Here is an 18,207-nt window from a genome sequence, read left to right as displayed (position 1 = left end):
ATTGTACTAATTAAATTTTAAATGTGAATATTTCAATTACATGTATTAAATATTTCACAATAAACTTCAATTAAAATGTATATGCAAATTATTATAAACGGCATACCTTAACGCTTCGCTTGATTTGTATAAACATTTATATGGCGTTATCATGTAACACTATTAACTAATCTATGAAGATGAATAACTTAATTTCAGAATCATTTTATTCTTTTCAATTATATATATACATCTCATGTACTCTTCCTACATGTATAGTATTATAGTAACATAATTATGTTTATAATAAGATGTTTCATTTTTCAAATATATCAATCATATATACTAAAAACTGATCTAACTTATTTCCTAATTTTTCAGTGCCCCCACATGGATACGAGCTGAACAATTTAGATAACGATACGTTAGACGCACCGAATTTATACCAGGAGGACATAACTTTGCAGCGGTTTACCGAATCCGCATTCCCTGTTGATTCTGACGAACCAGTGTCGATGCCCGCAGAGCTGTCGAGCGACGAACGATTTAAACACTCAAGTCCGGCCTACCAAAGTGCCGTCTTACATACAACAAGTGAAAGCGCATCTGACGGACAGAAAGACGATGGTATGAATTCTAACAACTTTCTGGTAATAACAAACATAATAGTTTTTAGTAAGTGATAAATATAAAAATGAGTCTATAAATTACAGGTAACGGTCTAATGAAATGGAAGGGAGTCGCGTTATCACCTGATAACGAAAGAAAAGCAAAGACAATTCCTATAGAGGTTCCTTCAAAACCTAAGGAAATAGATATAGCCCAAAAGGAGAATGTCAAACCTGAACCACCGGTAGAAGCTACAAGCACAGAACCTACGGTGAGAAACTTAAAAGTATTTTGATTTGAATTATTTCATAATAATAACAAGGTTATAATAATCAGCAATATTCACTATTGCTCATGTGTTTCTCGATAACGTATAACCATGATTTAAATAATGGTTCAGTATCAATACATTTGTTGCAAAAGCATATTTTCGAATTTGCATGAGGACATTTTAAGTTTTATTAATATTATTACAATTCTATTAATAAATAACTACTTTGATACGTCAGCTTCGCTACTGTATATGGCCTATCCAATACCTAATCCTTTGATTAACAGATATTTTAGTTTCATATAATGATACACATAAAATAGTACATTTGCTTACATATATATAAAGAAAGGTATGACTCAGACGGAAAACAGACACAAGGCGTTGTAATCAAAATCAAAAATCAAAATATACTTTATTCAAGTGGGCTTTTACAAGCACTTTTGATTCGTCATTTAACAATTAAGTGAAGCTACCACCGGTTCGGAAAGTAGATTCTACCGAGAAGAACCGGCAAGAAACATAACAAAGTCATTTTAGTTAATACAATTATTTAAATTAATATATCCTGCCTGGAAGTCAACAGGTATTTATTTCACGCTTTTTATCATCTACAAAATCTTGTATCGAATAAAACGCCTTTTTCACCAATGTATTTTTTATAAACGATTTGAATTTACGAGACGGTAAAGTTAAAAATGTCTGCTGAATTTTATTATAGAAATGGATACCTTGCCCCAAGAAAGATTTATTGACTGTGCGGAGTCGAAAACTTGGCGTTATAAGCTTATCCTTACTTATAGTGCATATACAATGATTATCACTGATTTTATCAAAGTGATCAATGTTACTGTGAAAAATGTAATAAATCGTTTTCCATTACAGATAGTGACAGTGGAGCTGAACCGCGGCTGGAACAGTCGGTTGGGGTTCAGCGTCCAGAGCCATCCGGAGTCGGGGCAGAGCTACATCTCGGCCGTGTACAACGACAGCGTGGCCGCGCGCGACGGGCGACTGCGGCGCGGTGACGTCATACTGCAGGTGACGCGACTCATTGCAAGGAATAACTAAACTAATAATAATATATTCAAAATAATCTATATAGATGTTCTATAAAGATTTAAGTGATATTTTATAGCGATGTAGAACAGTATAAAATAAACTCTAATAAAAAGTAAATCGAGAAAGTGCCATAAATTACTTTACTAAATTAAACAACAAATTAATAATATAAGGCGTTAAAGTTTCAGATAAAAACAGTATCCGTGTTTATACAATACGTAATTTCATATAAAAGTAATACTTATTTTATCAGAGTAAGGGTAAAATAGGGTGAAACTACATAAATTAAACAAGTTTCATTATTAAAATTAGCTGATATGATAATGACAGGATACAACTAGATTTTTATATTATTTAATTTACAGGTAAACGATGAAAACGTGACATCCATGAAGACCCCAGAAGTGATCGACTTGCTGCGAATACTGCGAGGCTCCATTTGTATCACTGTACTGCGGCCACCGAATATTCAATAAATACACATAAGTAAATGTTATAAGAATCGTATACTTTAAATATAAATAGATAAATCACACGTAGAACGTTTTAAACATTTACTTTCAGATTCAAACGCACAAGATACGATTTTGATGATATTTTCAGTGATCAGTATCGTAACTTCGAGAATAACTTTGTAGCGACTAGTACCTACACGATATTTATTTGTCATACGTTTTATTTCTACACTGTCGTTATACATATTGAAAACAATTCTATATAAACCATAACAAACATTTTTCTTAAAAACATTAACACGACATGTAAACAGGAACATTACACATTACATATATTTACCTAACATTTTATAATATGTTTAGTTTTATGCCGATGTCAAAACCCTTATTAAATATTATTAGGCTGTTAACACACTCTGCTGCAAAATAAAGGGAACTAAAACAATTCGGCGATCAACTCCACGCATAAAATAACGAAATAAACACAAAAATCTGTAATAATTACGGTAGCGATCGTCATTATGGCAAAAGCCGCTATACATGAATAGCATCAGCGGATTCACGCCTTTTCCGTTGCCCGTACAACTTCTTTACCAAAATCATTGTATAATATCATATGTAAAATTCCGGGCCCTAAATGAGCACATTATCCATGTACCTCAAGACTATTATACACCAGAAATACTACTGTAATATGTAATTACAAGGCACAATAATGCACTTATATTAAAAGTAAAAAACAACGATTGAAAAATAAATGTGGTGAAAACTGAGTACATTTCTGCGACTGTACATAATCCATGCTATTAAAAACATAACTATAAAAAAATGAGCATAATACTTTGATTATAACGTATATAATTATAATATGAATATAAAATAAATCTTATGACGGGATACGTATAATAGGTGCAATCTCACATGCCCGGATAGTTCTCTCTTATAAAACAGTTACAAATAACGATAATTTAAGGAAAAACAACCAATACGCGAATATCGCATATTTGGTGCCCGCACTTTTAATTCTGATAAAAACTATATCTTCATACTCGTTACTTATTTTGATCGGCCAATATAGATCGCACCTACTAAAAATCTTATCATATAAAAATAATAAAAATGAAATGTTATACAAATCATTTTATTGTAATCAATGTTCGTTAGGACCTATAGTATTGTACTAAGAACATAAAATATTTAAGTTCCTAAAAATAAGAAACAACCACAAAAGTATTTATTACATTAACGATTTGTTCTGCCTAATCGTATGTAGAAATTTGGAAAATGATCATATGGTGAATTGATCTCATAGATATCATTAAAAAAGTATTAAACAGCAAATCAGTTAATACAAATGCCGTCTATAATGTACTAATTTTGAGAAACGACATAAATAAAAACTATTTTCTGAACACAAATTGAATTGAAATACTATGTAAATAGTTGAATACTGTGTTTCGTTATATAAATATATCTTGTAGTAAAAATATGTATAGCATTCCAAGTATATTTGTTGTAATTATACATAATTGTGTAATAATACAATCGCAAGGCAAGATTTTGAATAATTTTAGCCAATTTTGTGATTTCCCTTATAAATTCAGTGCAAAATTTATTTATGCATTCAAATCCAATTAAATCCAATTGCGCAAAATTATGTAAATGTCATTTAATGAGGTACAAAAAGAAACTAACTGCTGAAAAAAAATAATCATATCAACTAAAGTCTTTTATGTATATCTTTGTAATATATTAACCAATCAAACACACTGACACGTCTTATGTAGTCAAATTATGCACTTCATACACAACATTACCTATAGTACTGTAAGAGACACTTCTCACTTTGTAGGGTTTATAATATTATTCCATTATATCATTATCGAAACAATATGATCGCTAATCTCAATATTGTCTATTTTTATGTCTAGTATTATAGTAGTAACTAAGTAAAGAGTATCCAATTATATAATTAATAACACTGCTTCGCCATAGTTATATGTGAAATTGAATATTTACTAAGAAGGAAATAAAAGAATGTTATTAAAGATGGTAAAAACGATCATTGGAAAACAATTGCAAATACAGTGTTGTCACGTCTTCCCGTGAAACTTTGAAGGACTGTGTTTACAAAAGTTAGTCAAACTCTTATATCTCACAGTGGCGAGAGCGTAAATTTTTAATATAGTTTAAAGTAGTTCGGGTGTATAACTATATAATAAGGTATAAGAAAAAAAATATTAAAGTAACAAGAACATAAAAGTGGACGTACAAATTGGTGCAACATCGCTTTTTAGTGATTCGTTGAAAATAGAATAGTCTGTTTCTTTCTTTATTTAAATTGATTTCAAATGCCTTTCTCTTTATATTAAATTAAATTTAAGTAAATCTATAGGTACTGATTGTTTCTAGTCAAATCTAAATTGTAATTAAATTATATATCTATTAGTCATTCTAATGAAACATTAATTATACACAGATTATATTATACTGATTATCGTAAACGATTGTCAAATATCCCTAAAAAAGTGGAATATTTTATCTTCGTTTCTATTATAATGTTATCTTATATAAAGATTTTATCGACAAATCGACTCAACTATTTTAATATAATTCCTAGTGTAATTTAAATTAGACAAATGACATAGCTAAATAATTTATAGATAATGTAAACTGAACGAAATTGAAACAACTGATATTCTAAATAATTGTGATGGATTTGTGTTAGTAGATGTTACTTATAAACCTAATAATAAAGTAATAATGTAACTTAGGTGCAATTGTATTCATCCAGGCTTTAGAGATTGTTGCTAGTTAATATAAAAATGAACTTTGTCAAAATAATTTATTACCATACAATTTAATAGTGCCTATAAATAACAAATATTTCAAAAAAACAACCGATGGCCGTTTCCGATCTTTAAAGATATAAATGTATAATTTATTTAAATAATATTTAAATAAGTACCTTATTGATTATTACAAAGATGGTGTTACCATTTAATTTCGAATGTTATTTTTTTTAATTATCCAATCTATAATAATTGAAATGACGAACTATAACTGAGTAAAGAGGAAATTAGTTGTAAATTAATTTATCAAATTTAAACGGTGCTCAGGAAGAAATACCAAGAAAAGTATTATTTATTTGAAATCAATATTAAAAATGTATATACATATATGAAAACTCGTAATGAATGAGTTTATATAATTATTGTAACACAATTAAAGCCTTTTCAAACATTCTTTCTATTCAATAAAAGATATTGAATTGTGGCCTTTAAAATCAGTGCAATAGATATTAAATTCAATAGCATATTATTATTGGCTGCCACACCTTTGCCTAATATTTTATTTGAGATTAGATATTATGCATTAAGTAATAATTAATACAAGCGGTCGAACAGTAAGGAAAACTATTTTTGTGAAACAACGTCGATATATGCATGTATAAATCTAGTTTTATATTGGTTTATCATAAAATATTATCCATAGAAATATTTTTAATTTGTCATCGTGAAATGTGATCGATTCCATTATCTATTTCAAAGCAAAAAGGTTTATAATACAAAACATCAATTGTAATAATTTAGTTGCTTGCTAGTCTCACGTTGCCTTTGCTTGTTGGATAGATGGAAGGTGAAGTTATTTTTATGAAGAAAGCAGTCATAAAAATGTTAAAAGAATGTACAATATACTTTATCTAAAAATAAAATATAATGAAATAACTTGAGTTTTTTTTCTTTTATTAGCTTAGAAATGAATGCTTAAGAAGTGAATCTTGAATAAGTAATATCTTTAATAACGCAACGTTAAACTCCTATATTAAAAAATAAAACAGAGGTAGACATTTGAGCTCCAGCAAAGGTGCACTTTTATGCATTTTTTACATTCTTCTATATAAGAAATTAATCATACATACATACCTGCTACCAACATGGATTCATATTCAAACGTAAGTACCCTAAGTACGTCTTACATGATCAAGACTGACAACACAGACCCTCTAGAGGATCGAGGTATCCTTTTCCCGACATCAATAGCGTCCAAGATGCGGCCCACTCTAAGCCCAACTGGGTTCTCAACATCTGTCTTGAGTACTATGTCGTCTATATGCCTCTATGTCGAGGCTGTTTGTTCAACCGTTATAAATATTCTGGAAAAAAATGGTTTAGCTTCAGATTCCGGAAAAAAATGGATTAGCGTATTCCTCAAGCTTTAACAGACAAAAAAAAATTATATATAATGCAATTGAGATTTACGAATACATAGCAACTTCATTCAGGAGTGACTTTAGAGGGAAATGCTAAAGGTCAAACAGAAATTGTGGATATGCAGATATATAAGTAAATTTTAAGAAGAAATTGATGTAATAGAAGTTTATATATATTTGTATAATGTATCAAAATGAAGGGTTTTATTCACTTCAAATTGTATTTTATTGTATGTCATTCATTTATTAAATATAAGTAGCATTGTAATGATTTTATAACTCTCAAAACAAGTATTTTTAATTACTATATTACAATAATTAAAAATATTACGCGAATATTTAAAGAATAGATTAATAAATTGATATCTTGTAAACGTGACTTTTATAGACAAGCACTGATGTCTAAAACACTGATACTTATTTTTATTTATCTAGATCGAACACAGCTGCCGTGTTTATCTCTTAGATTATATTATGTATAAAAAAATAATTTAAGGTACGTGTTTTTAGTTTTTTATTCAGGTTTTATCCAAAACAATTTAAAAGTCTAAGAAATAATTGCAGTTAAAAATTCCGTAGTAAAGAAAGTAAGAAAAGAGGTGTGTAGTTCACGCAATAAAAACTTAATAATAATCATTTATTTTATATTTTGAAATTGATACTCTTTAATTATATAAATATTTAGTATAAACATATTAGGCGAACGAACCCATGAGTCACCAACTAAGATGTAATGATTGATATCATTGGCAATGAAAAACTTATCCTACATTTTCAAATATGTACAAACAATTATTCTTCCAAACTTCAGCTTAGATTTTAGTTCTAATAAAATCCAAGGTTTGAATTGTTTGGGTTCACGAATTTGTTTGGGTTTCGTTAAATTTTTTAAATTGGTCCTGTACTTTTTGAGCCTATTCATTACAAACAAACAAAGTTTTCTTCTTTATAATATTAGTATAGATTAAGAGTGTCTCTTTGTAATATTAAAATAACAACTATTTATTGAATGCACGTACGAATTCGTGGTATATGTACTATTAACATGTTTTTAATTTTTGTTAGTCTGTTTCAGGCTAATCTCTGGAACGGCTGTACCGATTTTGACGGAACTTTCACTGCCTCATAGCTGACGTAATAAGGAGTAACTTAAGCTTCAACAATAACTTTCTGTTAAATAGAAACACACACGAAGTAGTGGGCGTAGCTAGTATACACATAAAAGTTGAAAAATGTTTTAAAATGTAAAATATGTAAATATATATTAAATATGCTAGAAAACCTGTAACCAATCACTTAGTAGGTAAGCTATAACTTTCTTTTCATTCAAATTGGAAAGTTCGTTTTTAATTTCAATGTAAAGTAAAATGCGTGTGAATATTACCTAATAGTGAGTAACGATTATACAGTTATCAGTGTAACAAGTGCAGATGCGTGCAATGGCGTTCACGAAGCCAATACGGCGTGACAGAAACGGTGCACGACACCGGCCAACCACGACTGAGGAACATATTAGCCGGACATGTTGAACCCTGTTCTATTTTACTAAGCCATATCTTCCTTCATTGAAAATGTAATACGATCAATGATATTCTAATAAACAGATATGTTATACCCATACTAAACAACAGAAAAAAGTGTGCCGCACTGGGGACCGTTTATTTTACATTTCGTTACAAGTAAAAAGGATAGCTTGATAAAAACAATAAGTAAAAGGGATAACTAGATGTTTTAATTACGCAAAATGTATAACTACATAATTATGATGTATTATAAAGTATTAAGAGCTGAGATGGCCCAGTGGTTAGAACGCGTGCATCTTAATCGATGATTGCGGGTTCAAACACAGGCAAGCACCACTATATATATGTGCTTAATTTATGTTTATAATTCATCTCGTGCTCGGCGGTGAAGGAAAACATCGTGAGGAAACCTGCATGTGTTTAATTTCATCGAAATTCTGTGCCACATGTGTATTCCACCAACCCGCATTGGAACAGCGTAGTGGAATATGTTCCAAACCCTCTCCTTAATGGAAGAGGATGCCTTATCTCAGCAGTGGGAAATGTACAGGCTGTTGTGATTGTAAAGTAGTGAAGTAAAGTAAAGTACTTTACTTCACTACTTTACAACGTATTACTGGCATAATTATGATGAAAACGACTAAAGGCAAACGTCTCAATTAGGACGTTTTCTAGTCTTCACTTTTTGCGCGTTAATGACATATCTGTTTACTAGAACATCATTGAATACGATCTATAACCGTGTGATAATCTTTTATTCACATTAAATCAAGTCGTACGGCATAAAAATTTGAAAATAAAATCACTTAATAGTAATCTCATAGAAAACCAGAGAAATAAAAAAAATATAAAAAACACTTCAATATTAACTGTACGCTGCGGTTCGACCTGTGTAGAATAATATTCTTATTCAATATAATAGCGCCTCGTTGTTAAGATGTTCACTCACGTCCAGTGAATAATAATTATTATATTTAATTTAATTATCTTCTTAGCTATGACACCAAATGAGGGCAAATTGTATTATTATTTTAAGATGATAATTTTCATTAAGTTTATTAATGTTTTTATATGTAGGGTACAGTAGTTTTAAACCTAGGTTTTAATAAAATTTGGAACAGCGTGGTAAAAAGGAGACTCAAACAAAAATAATATTTATATAATGTGTATAAACTAATTAGGACTATCTTTAACAATTTTAGAATGGATTCAATCATTTTATCCTATGCATACAAAATATATATTTACAATGTAAGGTTAAGTTAAATAAATATTCTATATATCTTAAAACAATTATTCGCTAGTAGTTCGCTAATGGAAAGAGAACACTTATGAGTAGGTAGATTACAGCAACTTAACGCTTAACCACAATTTTGCAATTGTAGCATGCAAAACTTAGCGAATTGCGATATACTTTACATATTGCCATTGCAGTCATACTGTAATATTTAATTCGGAGCGCAGACAGCAACGAACTACTAAACAATATGATGAGCAAGAAAACAGGTAAACGCAATGTAGTTTTAATAATATTTAATCTATGGACCACGTAGCATATGGTTGAGCGTCACGGTCAGTGAGCGTCCACTACGTCCGAGGGAGTGTCACGCTTGGCCGATGTCAGACTGTTCCAAATTCTAACAGCAAAAGCTATGGTCTTTCTTCGAATTTTAAATTTAATGACTTTTTCTTTTACTTACTATAAGAATGGCGCCGTTGAAACAATTCAAACGGACTTCAATACTACGACCACAATCATTGAGTATTTATATTATTTGCAAAGACAATTGTAAACAATGACATTTATAAGAAATTTGTTTATCGTTTTGGTATATATAATATATTGCTAAAATTTTACGCCTCTATTATTTAAGATGGATCCATATTATGTCTATGTGGTGTAAAATAAAGTGTAAAGTAAAATACATTCATTGAAAATTCGGAAAATACCTATTGTATTGGTACCAAAAATCTACCTTATTACCTACCTATATTGATTGGCATTAAACAATCCGAAGTTACTCAATTTGAATGTTTATATTTTCTTTTCTGTACATTCGAGCATAAATCCGTTATAGAGACTACAAATATCTTTTTTCAAGTTCCAAAGAGATTAGTTCCGATATGGTAACATAAAATTGTCGTAAACACCTGATCATGTATTTCATAGACGAACGGAACTTTTCAATAAATAAGAGAAAATCAACTGCGATTGCTGTTATATACCATGGAAGTTGTGTTTTTATTTGTTCGAAATAACTTTGATTCTTATTTATATATCTTTACAAACACTAAAATCATTTCGTTTATTTTGTTCTATAGCTGAGCATTATTTTATATTGCCTGTAACATACACACGATAAATAGTTAAAATCGCCTATATAATTTTATTTACTTAAACAACAAACGTGACACTTAAAGCTCGTACGCAATAACTTCGTTCATAACTGAGCAAAGATCCTTTATAAATTCTACAATGTTAAGAAAGTTATAACAATCGGTTGAAAGTTCAATCGTTCGATATCTTCACTGTACAAGTCAATAATCATATTGAACCGTACAGTGAAGAAACTCTCCGGACACCGTACAAACAGTTTAAAACTTAAAATAATAAATATAAGATGGTTTATAATTCAGTGGTAATTAGTCACTTAAGTGTTAATATAGAGGCTTTTAAAGAAAGAGGGATGTAGGCTTATGGTATACTCTATACGGTTAACGCAGTCAGTCATAGCCAGCCGACGCAGGTGCCCGCGCACCGCAAGAGGAAGTGCAGTGAACGATAACATTTGTTGCCGATTGAAATTGAAACTGTGTTGTTATTTATTAACGCGCCTATACATTGGACATTTTGGTAAATATATAAATATTTTTTTATTTTATCGTTACAAAAACATTTATTATTTGAAAAAATGTGTTAAGTACAATTAAAAACAAAATGTAATCTCATTATAATAGAATATTTTTTTTAATTTTATATAGTTTACATCAAATATTTTTAATAAAAATAATTATACTAAATAAATTATCTTTGGTTACTTCAAAGTAATATAAATATTTTAAACTATAAAATATCTAAATATGTATACGAAATAATGAATTAGTGAATAATAAAAGTCTAATTATTTCTATAAATTAATAACTCAATATTTAATGAAAACTTTCACTGCTAGCCGCTTTAATCTATGCCATTAAAATACAAAATAAATTTAGGTTGGTCTCGTTAAAATTTCTCATGTATTGAAATCGCTATAATGTATTACTACACTAAGTATTATATGTTCCGTCTTTCTCTTCCTGCTATCCTTAAACACAGTTATACTAGTTCGTAAAAACCGCGTACGTAACATAGCAGAAATACCACAACTAAATATGGAACCTGTCGTCTGAATCGCTGTACAGCCGTAAACAAATCATACCGGTAAGTAGATCGTGACAGATCGACAATTTATGGGTCAGCAAATTTTATTTCCATACAAATTATCATTTATCCGATAAAGAAAGTTCATTAATAGAAAAATTTAAGACATTGAAAATGTTTGTAGTCTGTGGTACAGATGTTGATTATGACACAAAAAAACATATAAATTGAAAGTTACTCATTAGCGTTTTAACGGATGCTATATTTTATTTTTGTTTGCACAATCGCCTTGCTTTTATTGTGTTTATTTTATTAAATGCAATATAAATTTATATAAAACTGATGACTGAATCAATACACTGCTTAAATTGTAAAACAACAAAGATTATTTATATATAATAATTATAATTTAATGCTCCTCTTCATTTGTGATGTTTGTGATGAATTAAAAAAGGGTTCTGCGTACCTATGACAAAAAAATAAGAACTGCTGCCCTTTATTTACGAACGTCTACTACTACTTCTATAATAATTCGATGACTTAACGTACTACAAATAAATTAAACGAAATATTTTTGCAACGCCTTTTGTAAGTATTCTTATTAGAAAAGTGTATACTCTTCGATTGCATTTGTATTATTTATGTTAGTCTAATTTAAATTAAAACTTTTTGGTGAATACCTTTTCGAAAATATATTTGTGTATGTATAAAAGTCATAATAACATTCGCGGTATAGACATTCCCATAGTCGTTACATAAACGTAGGTACTTAATCAAAGAGTCTTAATGAAATTTCTCTAGCCGAAATATAAATAAACACAATGCCAAGAGCATTTAACATTTCCACACTTTTAAATCTCATTTTACTTACTATTACAAAAAAACAAGTATCTATTTTTATAAAATTTAAAGTAAGAGTGATGACAATAATGATAAAAATGTGTGCCCTTGAGCAAACAAAATCATAAAGATATGCCGGTGTAATTTCTAATGGCGTGATGGTTCAGCGGTTAAAAGTTCTTAACCGTTCTATATTCAACCTCGAGGCAAACACCATTGAATTAATGTGATTATTTTTTATTTATAATTCTTCTGTTACAACGTTGAAGGAAAAAATCATGTAGAAACCTGCAGGTATACCTCCAAAAGTCTACCACTCGATAGTAATCTTTCTTCATTTCATTCGAAATATATTACCCAAAATATGAGCCTTTAAAAAGTCGAATTAATCAGCATATCCCAACAAGGCATTGAGTACGAAATTTCCTAACCTATAACATCCTTTCTAAATAAAAACCCTATATAAGTCGAAACTACTAAAACTAGAATGTTTCAAGTTCCTTTAAATTGTAATTAACGAAATTCTACACATTCATAACGTTCATAAAGTTGTATTAAATATAATATAAAATTATGTTGTATAATTTATTTTCATTTAAAACTTAGTACGCGTATTAATAATGTATCTATTCTGCCATTATAAATATAGTTTGAATCGTCACGTATTAAATAGCTTCTTCTAAAATAAAAAAAAAACAGCGATTAAAGCTACGCAAATGTCCTATATCGCTGAAAACGCAGTGTATAATCTATCACACCACAAGTGTTTACTACTAAATCTCACTAGAAAGTAATTTATAAATGATTACGAGTAAATATTAATGTATATATATGTTTATACATAGCTATATTATATGCTTTCGGTACTCGAACTTATGTTGAATAATATTTTAAACTAATAATGATTATACAAGTAATGGTTTTATAGAATTGATTATTACACTCAATGAAATTGCAACTATAAGGATTATTTATTTAAATATTTACACTTTTAATCCACTTTTTGAACAGTTAAAATATGACATCGATAAATTTTAGACAATTCATTGCAAATCTCTTTAAAAATCGATATCGGTTATGTAGATAATTTCAAAGACATTAATCATAATTTTATCGCGCAATATTTAGTTGTATTTTACTTGCTACCCATCTTCGCACGAGTAGCATAAAAGTATATAAAAAGTTTTATCATAATCCGATGATTACAACGCAACTTTACTTATTTCTATTTTAGCAACGCATAGAGAATAAGCATACTAATGTTCATTATCATTTATTAGGATACATTTTGTAACTTGCGGTCGACAAGACCAAAAATGCAGTGGGCCACCTAATAGAAAATGGTAACTGCCAACCTACATACATACATATTAATATATAGACTCGCTCATTCATCCTTCAAAACAAATCACAACAATACTGAGTACTAGGTAGGTACTATTTGGCGATAGAATATCTGATCAATCAGTGGTACCTACTCAGACGAGCTTGCAAAAGGACCAAGTGGTTTTTCGAATTTAATGTGTAATTTTATTAATGTTGAAAGTTATAATATATTATTGATTTATTTTGAATAAAATCTAAAGTAGACTATTTCCTCGCGGCATCCGCAAATGTTGGAAAATTTCTTTCGAATAGATGTGAGAAAAACTTTTTGTTCCTTTAGAAATCGTGCGAAATACACGTGTAAATAATATCATGGCTAGGTTGAGATTTGTGTCATAGTAACATGATCGTGATAAGTTTTCTTATGTACATATCTTGAGACTACGCTCTTGATCTTTGTGATATAAATAATTTCATATTAGCTAACAAACATATTCGGATTTAAAGGTTTTGAGTTCTATGGCAACAGAAATAAGTATAGTTCCGAATTACTTTATAGCTAAAAATCTGTTTAAAGTTGTTGGACCCTGACCCCTTACTTATGTTTACTTCTAATAACAATAACATATTCAACAATTAACACTAACAATTCTCATTTATTATAAAAACGTACTCAATATAAGATTTACAAATTAATGTGGTCAGTTTATTTTTATTATTACTGTTTTTTAAAAAAAAACGGGATATTTACCATATTTTTGAAAATAAATATCCCGTATGAAATTACAATCTCAATACAATTAAATAATATGCATAATCATACTGTACTGTTTTAAATGAATGTAATCATTATCTTTGACGTCAAATCTTTGTGTATGATTCGTACCACTTAATTACGTAATACATTTTTTAGTTTAAAAAATACCTAAAAACAGAATTATCTATAATATTATAGATTCATAGTGATAATGCATATGTTACGGACAGTATGTAGTACCAAGTAAATCCTTGTAATAACTAGTTTAGACAGAAAACATGGAATAAATGAAATGTATCATATATTTTCAAACGAAGGTTCATTCAAAGAAATATTTGTAAACATGTAATTGTATTTAATATTTATTTTTACATATACGGAAAGAAAATATCGGTATAGCAAGTAATTATAGTCACCAAATGAGAAACAAAAAACAAAAAAATCACGAATTAGTGTACTATGTTGATTGTCGTAATATCTTATTTCACCCATTGTCGGTAACATGGATCTTTACGATAAAAATATTTGCGATAACTGTCAGTGCTCTAATAGTGCCGTTTTCATCGAACATTTAGTTTATTACAAGCTGATTGTAAAGAAACAAGGATGGTGAAGGCACGAAAATACGTTGTAAAGAAGTACTTCGAAGGTGTGCCAAAACGCGAAGATTTTGAAATAGTGGAGTACGATTTGCCCCCTATTCAGAATGGAGAAGTTCTTGTTAAAACAGAGTGGGTAGGAGTAGACCCGTACCAACGAGCCTATAATAGAAGATACCCAGTGCCTTATGATCAATTTGGTTTTCAACTGGGAGTTGTCGAAGACTCTAAGGATCCCCGCTATCCCGTCGGCACTAGAATAGTGTCGCACAACGGATGGTGCGACTACAGCATCATTAACGCGAATGTCCAAACATCTAATTCTCTTCTTAACGCAGTGTACAAAGCACCCGACCTAAAGGGTCTTTCACCTTCCTTGGCAGTTGGAGCTGTGGGTATGCCCGGTGCTACAGCATATTTTGGTTTTCTTGAATTGTGTCAACCCAAGCCTGGCGAGACTGTTGTAGTGACTGGAGCGGCTGGAGCAGTAGGATCGCTCGTAGGACAAATAGCGAAGATTAAAGGCTGTCGTGTTATTGGTTTTGCGGGTTCTGATGATAAAGTTGATTGGTTGGTTAAAGACTTAGGATTCGATAGCGCTTTCAATTATAAGACGGCAGACATCCGTAAAGTGCTGAAAGAAGCGGCGCCGAACGGTATCGATTGCTACTTTGATAATGTTGGAGGTGAAATTAGTAGTATTATTATGAGTCAAATGAATCATTTCGGTCGAGTATCGGTATGTGGAAGTATAAGTTCATACAACGATGATCCTACAAATTTGCCAACTGCTCCAATTGTTCAAATGGATATTGTTATGAAGCAATTAAAAATTGAAGGTTTTCTAGTACCCCGCTGGTTGGGTCGTTGGCCTGAGGCGTTTTCTGAGCTCGTGAAATGGATTAAATCTGGAGAAATAAAGACCAAGGAACATATTACAGAAGGTTTTGACAAAATTTTCGACGCATTCATTGGAATGTTGGCCGGAGAAAATACCGGTAGAGCAGTTGTGAAAATTTAGACGAGTTTTATATTTTCCTGTGTATTAATGTTATTTTTGCGTTTTTGTTACGAATAAAATCATAGAAAAACTATTTACTTCGTTTAACTTAATCTATAATGTGTAAAAAACACAATCGAGATCAAAGATATTTTAGCGTTATCATTTAGACACAATTTTTATCAATATCTGACAAAAAAAACGATAAAGTGTAATCACAATTGTAATCTTTCCTCTACATTTAATGATGATATAGATTTTTATATTATATTATAAATAAAAGAGTATTTTATTATTGTATTTAGTACCTACCTAGTATTCTTTTCAATTATTAAATTTATTATTCTTTATCTTTCATCACATTTACTATAAGTGAAAATAATACAATTTCGTCTCATTGAAGGCTATAATATTTTTATTTTTTCAAGTAAATTTAAAACTATTTCACAATCATATTTTTATAAGGGATAAAGCGTTGCCAACAACTCCAATATCCCACGCAAGCCGGGAACATCGGTTAAGAAATTAGGAGCATTTAGTTTTCTAATTTGACTATTATAATAAAATAACCTATATGTTCTAAGTATGCAAACAAGCAAATGCAAATTTAATAAAGCGCTCTCCTTACAACCTCAATGCGCAACTAACCATACGACCTAAGATGTCATGTCCTTTGTGTATATAATTACACTACAAGAGTACACATTTAAAATATATACATATATATAGACGGTATCAGAAGCCGATAAGCTTTTATAGTAGATAGAACTACTATAGAATAAATGATTTCATTTATTCGAAGGTTAGAGTATTAATAGTTTCACATTTATTCTAGTAAACTTTACTACTATTTAGAGAGGTTTGCTTATATGACCGAATTTTATAATATTTATATATTTTAAAATTTTTGCCTCAATTTTTAAGCATATATATAAATAATAAATATCAATATTCTGTATAAGATTTAGAAATGTCGCATATCCTATATAATAAATACATTTTTCAAATATATAAAGGCAACCTACTTATGTTTAATAAGATTAGGTATTAATAATATCGATGAAAATGGGTAAGTGTGGTTCTTCTCTATAATCTGCATTCCAAGCCAGTGGTTACTTTAAATCACATATTAGATAATGACGATTTAGAAAGTACCTTTGTATACTTAAATTAAGTTATTCAAAAATATACAACATATAAACATTTATACGAAACACCGCACCAATATAATTCGAAAGTTTGACCTTCCTAGTTAAAATTGACATAAGAATTAACTTGAGAATTTACGGTTTGAATTGATAAATAATATAAACAATGACTTTGAGATAAATAATAAAACATACTACATTTATATCATATTCGTTTCCGTAATCTGTGATCAGTTGTATTATATAATATACATATTTATTGCGGTAAATGAATATCAAATATAAATCTCAATAAAAAACAATTATATCCTTATTAATATGCATACAAAGGCAGGTTCATCAAGAGAACGCTTTCGGAAAAAAAAAATTAACTTGGAATAGCTGAGGGTCATCGTTTTCATCTCAAAATCTCTCCTTATCCTTATCTCATGTGATTTAATGTCTTCCCGCCAAACAGCAATCCTACGTATTGTTGTTTTCCAGTTTCAAGGGTAAATTATATTTTCACTTACCTACTCGCACAGTCACTATTGCCACTATGACCATCCTAATATCATAAGGTTGGTTAGGCCTGATACCTGAAAAGATACTAACAATAATATATGATCGACTTTTTGAAATCTCAAAGCGTTGAAATAGTTCAGATAGCATTTTAGATGATTTCAATGCTGACCGATTTGATAGATATTTATTAATAATTTAATAACATTATAAATAACATTATTTTTATTAATAATTCCTCAAATAATATTCGTTATTTCAATTCAAATAACTATGAGTATCGGAAGACAAAAACTTCTTATTTATTTGATACAGTCCCTTGGCACGCGGTTTTTTCGTATCTAATAAACGCGCAATTTATATGGAAATTGCGAAACAAGTTACAAATTAATTATTCAAACATATAGAGAAAAAAGTACATGATTATGTTACAATGCTTTGCTTGCAACCGCAAAATATCTAGTTTAAGATGTACCTATAATTACACTGAGTCACTCCTCAATTAAAATAGATACCAGATTAATATTTAATTGCCTCGTTGACTGGTGAACTGAACCGAAAAT

General features: G+C 29.6%; 3 protein-coding genes across 6 annotated transcripts in view; all 3 read left to right on the top strand.

Annotated features, from left to right (window-relative positions):
• Positions 1 to 6,104, top strand: part of LOC124531624 — a 107,608-nt gene extending 101,504 nt beyond the window's left edge. For both annotated transcript variants that reach the window (XM_047106082.1, XM_047106081.1), the window contains 4 exons: positions 361 to 606; positions 693 to 859; positions 1,745 to 1,900; positions 2,287 to 6,104. In XM_047106082.1, the coding sequence (XP_046962038.1) occupies positions 361 to 606; positions 693 to 859; positions 1,745 to 1,900; positions 2,287 to 2,397 (680 nt within the window). In that variant the 3' untranslated portion in view covers positions 2,398 to 6,104. The remainder of the gene's footprint in view (positions 1 to 360; positions 607 to 692; positions 860 to 1,744; positions 1,901 to 2,286) is intronic.
• A 4,731-nt stretch (positions 6,105 to 10,835) lies between these two features.
• Positions 10,836 to 18,207, top strand: part of LOC124531893 (cadherin-23) — a 39,929-nt gene continuing 32,557 nt past the window's right edge. For all 3 annotated transcript variants that reach the window (XM_047106462.1, XM_047106463.1, XM_047106461.1), the window contains exon 1: positions 10,836 to 10,966. The gene's annotated coding sequence lies outside the window, so the exon portion shown is untranslated. The remainder of the gene's footprint in view (positions 10,967 to 18,207) is intronic.
• On the top strand, positions 14,944 to 16,089 carry LOC124531894 (prostaglandin reductase 1-like). Its single transcript, XM_047106464.1, has one exon. The coding sequence runs from the start codon at positions 15,003 to 15,005 to the stop codon at positions 16,014 to 16,016; it is 1,014 nt and encodes a 337-aa protein (XP_046962420.1). The 5' UTR covers positions 14,944 to 15,002; the 3' UTR covers positions 16,017 to 16,089.

The sequence above is a fragment of the Vanessa cardui genome, chromosome 8 (genome assembly GCF_905220365.1).
Source record: "Vanessa cardui chromosome 8, ilVanCard2.1, whole genome shotgun sequence".
Taxonomy (NCBI): Eukaryota; Metazoa; Arthropoda; class Insecta; order Lepidoptera; family Nymphalidae; genus Vanessa; species Vanessa cardui.
This window is presented reverse-complemented; position numbering and strand designations above follow the sequence as displayed.

Bases quoted from the DNA above. Each gene is read 5' to 3' on its own strand.
- LOC124531894 (XM_047106464.1), top strand. From the start codon at position 15,003: ATGGTGAAGGCACGAAAATACGTTGTAAAGAAGTACTTCGAAGGTGTG.